This window comes from Zosterops lateralis (assembly GCF_965231275.1).
Source record: "Zosterops lateralis genome assembly, contig: HAP1_HAP1_SCAFFOLD_262, whole genome shotgun sequence".
Taxonomy (NCBI): Eukaryota; Metazoa; Chordata; class Aves; order Passeriformes; family Zosteropidae; genus Zosterops; species Zosterops lateralis.
Genome location: NW_028154434.1, coordinates 4212 through 14368, shown reverse-complemented (window position 1 = coordinate 14368; position 10157 = coordinate 4212). Strand labels below are relative to the sequence as shown.

General features: G+C 58.1%; 1 protein-coding gene across 1 annotated transcript; it reads right to left on the bottom strand.

The window, feature by feature from the left end:
• Positions 1-5688: 5688 nt before the first annotated feature.
• On the bottom strand, positions 5689-7308 carry LOC310923754 (C-type lectin domain family 2 member B-like; the record flags this gene model as incomplete). Its single annotated transcript, XM_083885681.1, has 5 exons — positions 5689-6141; positions 6252-6352; positions 6450-6628; positions 6730-6825; positions 7191-7308. 5 exons carry the CDS (start codon positions 7306-7308, stop codon positions 6027-6029), a joined length of 609 nt encoding a protein of 202 aa, XP_083741807.1. The 3' UTR covers positions 5689-6026.
• Between the last annotated feature and the right edge of the window lie 2849 nt (positions 7309-10157).

Sequence of the window (10157 nt, the reverse complement as noted above, 5' to 3'; positions counted from 1 at the left end):
TTGGGGTTCAGGAGCCTCCCGAGGCCCCCCCAGAGCCTTGGGGTAACACGGGGGGACACACGGGGGTCCCCATTCCCGATCCAGCCCGGGGCCGCCTCTGCCCCCCCCAATCACAGCCCCCCCCAAGTCCCTCCCCAGAGCCCCCCACAAACCCCACCGGGCACAACTGGGAAGCTTTATTGGGAACACTGGGAGCAGCCAGGCGGGGACACAGGGACAGCTCTGGGCACGGGCAGGGGGGACACACGAGGCCCCCAAAATCATCTCGGGGACGGAGCAGGGGGTCCCGGCCGGGCCCGAGGCCACGGGGAGGGGCTGCGGCTGCCGGCGGCTCAGGAGCTCTGTGGGCAGAGAAAAGGGGGTGACACCGGGCTGGGGGGCCCCAGGGGGGCACACACGCTCTGGGGGAGGGGGGACACGACCCCCGGGATCACCCCTCACCTTCTTGCACAGGCAGAGGCCCAGCCCCAGTGCCAGGAAGACGAAGCCCAACACAAAGCCCCCGATCCCCGTCAGCATCTTGCTGCAGGCGGCGTCCGGCGGCATCTCTGGGGGGCTGCGGGGATCAGCGCCCCCCAAAACCTCTCACCCACACCCCGAGCCCCTCAAGCCTCCCTCCTGCTCTCCCCCAGCCCACTCACCAGCCCCTGAAACCTCCTCCCAATCCCTGCCCGCCCTCCCCGTTATTTCAGTGCCTTCTCCGATTGGCTGAGGAGAGGCCCGGCAGTTGAGAGAAGGATCGGGACAGATCCTGCCCCGAGCACAACAGACCCAGCCTGGGCACAGGGAGTGAATTTATTACCAACCAAACCACAGCAGCACACGGAGAAGGGAAAGAAATCTCTCTAACACCTTCCCCACACCGAACACGGATCACCAGGACCACGGATCACCAGGGCTCTGCCCAACGGGGTCACTGGGGATCATCCAACGCCGATCCTCCCATGGGGGATGGAGCTGGAGCAGCGCACGAAGCTCTTCCCGCACTCGGGGCACTCGTGGGGCTTCCCTTATGGTGCCTCTGTTGGTGTTTGGTCAAGTGAGAGCTTGTGGAGAAGCCCTTCCCACACTCAGGACACTCGTAGGGCCTCTGCCCGGTGTGGATGCGCCGGTGCACAGTGAGGGTGGAGTTGCGCTTGAAGCCCTTCCCACAGTCAGGGCAGCGGAAGGGCCTCTCCTCTGTGTGAATCCACTGATGGATGAGGAGAGTGGAGGTGGTCTGAAACCTCTTCCCACACTCAGGACACTCGTAGGGCCTCTCCCCAGTGCGGACACGCTGGTGATTTCTCAGGTCAGAGCTCCATCCAAAGCTCTTCCCACATTCCAGGCAGGTGTAGGGCCGTTCTCCAGTATGGATCACCTGGTGCTGGAGGAGATCGGAGCTGTCTCTGAAGCTCTTCCCACATTCCCCACACTCATAGGGCTTTTCCCCAGTGTGGATCACCTGGTGTTTCTTCAGGAAGAACCTGCAGCTGAAACCCTTCCCACATTCCAGGCACTTGTGGGGCTTCTCCCCTCCATGAGGCTTCTCCACCAGCTCTGAGCTCCGCCTGGATCTCCGGCCGCCCTCCTGGCACAGGGCGGCTCTTTCCTCCTTGCAGCTCCCTGGGCTGGGTTTGCAGCCCCTCCTCCTGCGGGATCTCCGGGACTTTTCCTCCTTCTCCATCTGGCCAAGGCTTGGGAATGACAAATCCTGGTTTGGGGGAAAAAACAAAGGGTGAGTGCTTTGGGATGGGGGTTTCTACTGCCCAAGTCCATCTCAGGATGTCTCCAGGCATTCTGTGTCTGTCAAACTCATTCAAACTACCAAGATTCAGCCCAAAAATCCCTCCCAAGAGTTCTCCCTCTCTGATCTCCACATTTTGGTGTATCAGGGGTCCCCCTTCCCTGGGCCCATGGGGGTCCCGTGGTTCCTGCTGTCCCCCCTCTCCAGGATCTCGCTTAGGGATGATCTGGTGATCCCACACCAGCCCACGCTCTGCCGGCAGCAACCACCTGCACCCCTCCCCAGGGCCCAAGAGAAAACCCCAAGCCGTCGTGGACCCCCATTATCTGCCAAGGGGCATTTGTGGTTCAGCTTTGCGGTCCCCCAAGGTCTGAATATCCACAACCCCCAGAAAAACCTCCAGGGACCCCCCGGGATATTTGGGGGAGCTCCCCACCCACACTCACCAGCCGGCACCGAGCGCCACGCGGGGCCACCGAGGACAGCCCGGAGCTGCAGGGACAGAAGTGACAGGAGATCACCCAGCCCCGCACCAACAAGGCAGAACTCTGTAGGTTTGGGCTGGTTTGTCCCCAAAAGCAGCTCAGAGCCCGGCAGCCCCCAGGGTTCAAGGATTAGTGGGAGTTTTCCCGGTGGAATTGCTCCATGGCAGGAATTAAACCCTTTATTTAGTGGTCAGACTTTAGGATCTTCCAGATCTTTTCTAACCTAAACAGTTCTGACTCTTCTGCTGGTTTTTCCCCATGGGGTAACCGAAACTGGAGTCAGCAGGAAAAAGCACGAGGCACAAGTGTAGCAGAAAGACACAAAGCAGGAGCCCCACAAGCACAGGGAAAACGCCCCAGGAACAGCAAGGCTTGGATCAGGATATCTAAAGGCACCGCAGCCCTTCAGCATCCCAGGTCTCCTTCGAGCAGAGCAGCTGGGGCTCATTTGGAGCTTTCACTGCGAGCACGGACCCTTTGGAAGAAGCAGCTCCTGGAAATCACGTTTGGTGTGGAGTTCAGTTTTCCCGGTTCAGCCCCTGCACACAGGGATGAGGCTCAAAGGGCCGAGCTGGGCCATGTCAGGGCTGAAAAGTCATCCTGCAAAGCCGGGGTTTGATCCTGGCAGGGCTGAAGGGGAGGAGGGAGGTGGAAGAGCAGCGGGTGTTTAACCCCGCGGCAGTGAGTGTGAACCATCGCAGGGGGAGGAATCCCGGGGGAGGAATCGCCCAGGAGAATCCCGGGGGAGGAATTCCGAGGGAGGCATCCCCGGGGCAGGAATCCCGGGCTATGAATTAACTGAGTAATTAATCCCGTTTAATTGAGCCGCGGAACGAAGCGCTCCCGGTGCATCCAAGACATTCAAACCCAAATCCTCCGCCGGGATCCCAAACCACAGCCGGGATCTTATCCCACCCCACAGTCCCTTCCCCTCCCTGCACCACCCGGGGCTTTGCACCACCACAGCCCCTCCAAAGGCCCCCCAAACCCAGCCCGAACCCACAGCCCGGCTCAGGGCGCGACAGCCGCTTCCCGCAGCGCTCCCCGGGGCCGAGATCCAGGCGGGCATTAACGATCTCCGTGGCCATGGTGGGATGGCGGGAGGTCCGGCTGGTCCCGACCCCGCGGGCCGGACCCTCGGAGCCTGGGCGGGGGTCGCTGGCCCGGCCCAGCCCGGCCCCAGGCCAGGGGAGCTGCGCGGAGCCGCCCCCGCGTCCCCGGGCCCGGACGGGCAACACCGAACCTGCCGCAGCCTCTGCCGAAGGAAGCCGGGGAAAGGTTGTTCTCCTCCGGGAATGGGACCCCATCGAGGAGCCTGTGCTGGCCCCACTCCAGCCGTGCTTTTCCCAAGGATCAAAAGGCTCCCAATCGTTAATAATGAAAAAGGCCCAACCAACCCAAAATTCGGGTTGTGCAGAGAGAGCTTTGGCCTCACTCCCCTCTGTCCAATGTGCTGATTTGTGATGGAAAAAAGCCAGGTGGCATTGCAAGGACCGATCGTGGAGTTGTTGAGGTTGGACAGTGTCTCCAAAGCCGTGGAGTTCAGCCCTGCCAAAGCCACCCCTGACTGTGTCCCCAGGTGCCGCATCCTCGGCCCTGTTAAATCTCCCCAGGAATGGGGACTCCCCTCATGCCCTGGGCAGCCTGGGAAGGGCTGGACAACCCTTTCCATGAAGGAATTTTCCCTATTTCCCCCCTCTCGTGGGAGAAGAGCCCAGCCCCACCTGGCTCTGAGCCCCTTTGCAGGTAATTTGAGTGAGAAGGTCCCTCCTGAGCCCCCTTGTCTCCAGGCTGAGCCCCCTCAGCTGCTCCTCTTGAGTTCTCCACACCCTTCCCCAGCTCCATTCCCATCCCTGTGCATGCTCCAACTCCTCAATGCCTCTCCTGGAGCTTGAAGCCCACCACTTCATCCCCAAAAAACAGGGAGACTCTTTGGAAATGGGGTTAGAGATGAGCCCTTCAAGGGGAGAGGAGGGGAAATGCTCCCAACAGCTCAAGAACTCTGTTTCTCCTCCAATTCCTTGTTTTCACATCACTTCCATGAGACAGCTGCTCCCTTTGGAAAACAGGATGGGACTACAATTGTTGGCACCAGGAAAGCCACAAAACAGCCCCAAATTACAGGAATTAAAGGTGTTAAGGGTGAGAGGCTCCATTGCTGAATCTGTGTTTAGGGAGATTTGCTCATCTCCCTCTGCAGAGAGGCTAAGAAGCCCTTCCAAGGACCTACAGAAGCATCCAAAATTTGGGAATTTATCCCCATTTAGGAGTAAGTGGCCTGGCTAAGCTGATTGTTCAATTCTGCAATGAGCACCAGCCAACCCAGGGCCCCATTTCTGGCACCTCCCTGCTCTGACCCCTCCGTTTCCATCCCCTCGTGAGACAAACATCACCCAAAGCTCTTTTTCCATCCAACAAATGGCTCTGAGGCCCTGCTGGGTAAAAGATGCTCTGTCCCTCCTGAGAGCAGGGATGGCTGCTGTGGTCAGCAGTGTGAAAGCACAGAGGGGGTGGCACAGGGGCATCCTGTGGAAGCTGCCTCAGGTGACTCCAGAGCTGCTGCAGCCGAAGGGATGCTGATCCTAGGAAAGGGCTCCTCAAAGGAGGGGATATGCTCCTCCAACGGCCAACTCTTCCCTCCCCACAGCCTGGTCCCACCTAAGCCCACCTGAGCCAGGGTGACAGGCACATCACAGCTCCTTCCACCTTCCTCTGCTCCTTCAAGGAGGCAGAGAGGTGACACAGCCCCAAGAGTGCCAAGGGAAGGGGGAATGTGGAGACAGAAACTGGAAAGGGCTAGAGAAGAGGGAGGGAAGAGCAGGGCCCTCAAAAACAGTTTCTCCCCAGGCTGGGGAGAACAAGACAAACAGAATCAATGTGGGACCCTCCAGAATTCTCTGCCGTCCCAGCTGAAGCCCTCGCTGGCTGCTCCGGGCTGGACGGGCGCACCGGGAGCGCTGGGAAGGGGCCCCGGCTCGGGGCGCGGCCCCCGGGGCAGCCCCGCGGCAGCTCCAAGGCTCCGCCAGCCGGGATGGAACGTGGCAGGGGGAGCGGGGAAGGGACGGGGCTGCCGGCGCCGAGGGAACACCAGGGACACCGGGGGCGCTTCACAAGTATTTAATAGGAAACTCCAAAATTATAAACAATACAAAAACAGCAACAGTGGCACCTTAAAAACAGATGAGGGTCAGGAAGAGACATCCCACAGAAGGGATGGAATGGAATTCCACTGAATTGGAATGGACCCACAAGGATTGAGTCACACCCTTAAGGTATTGGTGCCTGTGGGGTCAAATCACACATTGGCATTATTGGCACCTTGCCCCAGCCACAGTCACATTCACATGTTTGTACCTGTTTGTACATTGCACTTGTTTGTTGCCTGTATTCACAGTGTTATACCAATATAGATATGAAATATCTCTGTATAAATAGTGTTAGAAGAAGGTATATGAAACCTGTTTCCACAGTGTTATATCTACATATATATACAGGCTTAGTGTATAAATGTGTAGTGCAAGAGAAACAGGATGAGTCCTGGAGTGGCTCCAGGAGAAAGAAACCCCCAGCCCCAGCCCAGGCAGCCACACCTCAGCTTCCACATCACCTCCTCTTCCTGCACGTTCATCTCCTGGAGACCAGGCACTGAGGTGACCCTGAGACAAAATACTGAGATGTTCATGAGATCAGGCACTGAGGTGACCCTGAGGGTCAGTGCAAGGCAGACACTGTGCCTGAGGAAGGACATCCCAGGGTCTGGGAAAGGGCAAAGCTGTGACTGCCCAGCACAGAGAAGGTGCTTTGTCCATCCCCTGTTACAGCCGAGTTTGGGCTCTGCTGCACAGATAGGGCATCAGGTATGAGCAGGGCACACTCCTGAGTTTATTCTCAGCCAGGAAAACACACTCTGCATCGCCCAGGACAGGAACCCTGCAAGGAGGAGCAGAGACAATGCTGGCAACACAGGGGACACATTGTGCTCCCATGCCCCCATTCCCTGCCCACATCCCCCAGGCCCTGCTCGGCTCCCTGGGACTCACGAGGAGTTGAAGCTGCTGCCGTCCTCCCACTGAAGCTGCTGCCCCCGTCTGCGCAGCCCCAGCCAGAGATTGACCTTCCGGCTGGGGCGGGACAGGAACTCCTGGGAAGTGAAGAGACCAGCAGTCAGATCTGCACCCCCAGCCCAGGAGCCCCCCAGGCCCCCCTCGGACACCCCACACCCCCAGCCCCTCACTCACCATTTCCTCATCCCTGAGCACGGCCAGGGAGGCCCCGAGCTCAGAGCACCGAGCCTGACCCTGATCCCAGGTGTGCTGATCCTTCGAGAGGAAGTAGCAGATCCTGCGGTACCCGACCCAGTCATCAGGACAGGCCAGCGGAGTGCCAGGAAAAGCTGGAATGTTTGTTTGTCTTCCCCCTGCAGAGGGAAGAGGAGAAGGTCCAGGATTCCCCTCCACAGGCAATAGGGACCCTGCTGTGCCCCGAGGGGCTGGGCTGAGGCAGCTGCTCCTCCCTTACCTGACAGCACAGCCAAGGCCGGCACCAAAGCCAGGACCAGCATCACGAGCAGAGTCAGCACCAGGGTGACCTTGGGATGGGATCTGAACCTCTCACCTGCAGCAGTAAAGAGTCCATGGCTGTGAGGACGGGGCTGTCCTGAGCACGCCCAGCCCTCACATCCCCCCACCCAACACCCGGGGGACACAGGAGGGATCCCCCATTCTGTGTGCCCCTCACTCAGCTGGCAGCAAGAGAAACAAGGGACAGGGGCACAGCCAGGGCCAGGGCACAGCCGGGGCCAGAAGAACTGCCCAGCGCCGGGGGCAGCCGGGGGTGTCGGTCCCGGCCCCTGCGGGGGCCCAGCAGAGCAGGAGGGCTCTTCCAGAGCCCTGGAAACAGCCACAGCCCTGCCAGCCCTGTGCACCTGTGGGGTGACACTGTCCCCTCCCTACAGGCCACGGCGCGGGCCCTGCACTCACACAGAAACTGTGGGGGTTTCTTCTGTATGTTCTCAGCTTCTGATCCGTTCTGGCATTTCAGGGGCTTCTTCACCCTCCCAGTACTGGAGCGGAGCTCATTCTCCGCATCTTCATTCATTGCACACCCACCAGTGGCCCCTTCCTGCTTAGGACAAGTGGCTTCTTGCTCCCCCCTCCGAGCTCCGCCAGTGCCGCCTCACCGGGCTCCGGCCGCTGCCGCCGCTCCCGGGCCCGCACACGCTCCGGAATGCGGAGTGGGACGGAGCTGGATCCTTTCTCGACCCGCGTTCTGAGCAATCCGCGCGTGGAACACGAGGAGAGGCGGGAGACATCAGGTGGAAGGGCGGCTTGGCGCTCTGCACGGAACGGCCCCGGCTGTTTTCCCGAACTCGAGCGGTTTCTCGGGAAAGGTGGCTGAGGAAAGACCCCGGCGCTGTGCCCGGAGGGCCATCCCAGCCCAGTTTCACATCCGACTTTTCAAATTAGGGAAACAATGGAATAATCACAGGACGGGATCGCGGCAGTTCCGTGCCGCGCGCCAAGCCCGCCCCTCTCCCCCATTGGCCGACGTCTCCCGCCGCGTCTCCTTCTCGCGCGCTGATTGGTCAGAGCTGGGCTGAGGGACGATCCCGGCCCGCCCACTCCGCCATGCTCGGATCGGCCCCCGGAGCGCGGAGCGACTCTGGAAACCGGGACCGGCCCCGGGAGCGGCGGCAGCGGCCGGAGCCCGGTGAGGCGGCACTGGCGGAGCTCGGAGGCGGCCCCAGCGCAGGTGGGAGCCGCGCTCGGTTCTGCCGGGGCTCGGGGCTGGCTGCGGGCGGAGGGGGCGGCAGGGGGCTCCGGCGGGTTCCTTGTGCCGTGTCGGCGCCGTGTTGCCCGTGGCCTGAGGGCGCTGCGGGAGCGGCTGCCCGCGCTCTCCTTCCCGCCGCTGCCTCGGCAGGAGCCGCTGCCGGAGCAGCGCCGGCTCGTCCCGGTTCCTGTGGGGAGGACGGAGGTGGCCGCCCTGTCCCCGGGGGGGGCTGTGCGGGAAAATTCCCAGAGGTGGCCAGAGGTTTGTGTCCCCACAGGAGCCCGAGGAGTCCTGTAAAAGTGACTTTATTCCTGAACAAAGGGAGAGGCCGTGCGGCCTTTGCCGGGGGGTCTCTCCAATTGTTGTAGGACGCGGCCTCCTTTTTCTCCTGATTTTCCCTTCTGCATCTCCCTGTCCCTTTGCCCCGTGGCGAAGGTCCTTGGAAAGTTCCGACTTCCCGATCCGCCTCCTGCATGTCCTCGTTAATGTGCGCCCCCCTTTTGTAGAACATCCGATATTCACGGCTCTGCTCAGTCTTTGTTCTTCTTCTCCGTGTTCAGGAATTTCGCAGGGCCTTGGCTGAGCACAGTCCGTGTCAATGAGGAACATTTTCTGAAACTGATGGATTCTCCCGTTCCTCCCTTATCTCCCAGTCCCCGGCCCTGTCTCCAAGCAGATTCACTCGTTGACTCTGTTTTTCCTTGCTGGGTCCTCTTTGGTTTTGGGATTATTGTCAGTGACCTCAATTCTGAGAAAAACGAATATTCAGTCTTAGAATATTTTTCAAAAGTTCAATAAGGGAAGAACCAGTTCCATGTCCAGCGCTGGGTGTTCCTGGCGATCAGCCAAGGGACCCGTGGGTGCGTTAAGACAGTGTTATCTCTGTACTGTTACTTTACTAAGGCACATACATGTTCATGAGTTTCATGCATTATTCAAATATTCTTAGTAGCTTTCATTGTTATAGAAACTTTGCTTTATTTTGTTTTCTGTTCTGGCTTATCTAAATAACATCCTGTGGATCAGGTCAATATATTTTATTTCTTCTTGTGGCTTCATCCTGTTGTTTCACACTTCCCAGATACTGAACAGGTAACAAATTCTTCTCGAATTCTTCTCCCGTGCTCTGGTTGGTGTCACCCTTATCACTTGGAGAGGTCAGTCAGCAGATGTGGGAAACAACCTAATTGCTTTACACAGTTCTCTCGGTTACAAGAAGGATTTTAACATTTTATATTTTGCTAAGGCCTGTGGTACAATACGTTCATCACATAATTATTTCTATAAGCTGTAAGGTGAATACATCAACGTAACACTCATCACACTACTATTTCCATGGGCTTTACTGTGCATACTAAAATGAGAAATAAGTTTTATTAACAGGCAGCTAAAAGGGATTATAAATTCCACTGTATTTGAAATCAATAACCACATACAAAGACTAATGCACAAATGTGAAAGCCAATATTATCGGGTCATTTTTAACAGTTCCTGTCCTTTTGTAGCCGTGTGTGGCTCAGGAGGCCTGGCTGCCACCTGCATCCCCTTGCTCAGCTGCTGAATGAGCTGCCCTCAGCAAGGTGTGGTGCAGGGCCCAAAGATGAGAGTTGCTGTAGCACAACAGAGGAGAAAGAGCATTCGTTTAACCCAGGGCTGCATCAATTGATCTCTTGTCTCTAATTAAATCATCCCAGACTTGGATTCCCAAGTGATTTCTCTGAGCCTGTGGTAGCACAAACAGCCCAGTGGTCTGATGCTCCCTGTGTGACACAGACAGTGCCAGCACATGTTGGAGTGGGGAGAGGGATGATTCCCCCCACTTGTTGTAGTGAAGTTTTCACACCATTCTCCACTGGCTGTTTCCCTTTGCAGCTGAAGCAATTTGTGTTGCAGAGTCAGATCTCCTCCCTGTGGGCTCTGCCTTTGGCTGTGCCAATTCCATCTGTGCAAGCAGGCAGAGCTTGGGCTGAGGGGCAGAGGGAATCAGCCCAATTCCTCCCGCAGGCCAGAAGAGCCTGGTGCACTGTCCCCACTTTTCCCCAGCAGTGTTAATTTGCATTTCTAAAGCTCCTCTCCTGGCTGCCTGGAATGGAGCTTCTCTTCCAGAGCAGCCACTGAATGACTCACATGTGCCCCCCCACAATCTGCTTTTGTTTTAACTGTTAATTTAACTGTTT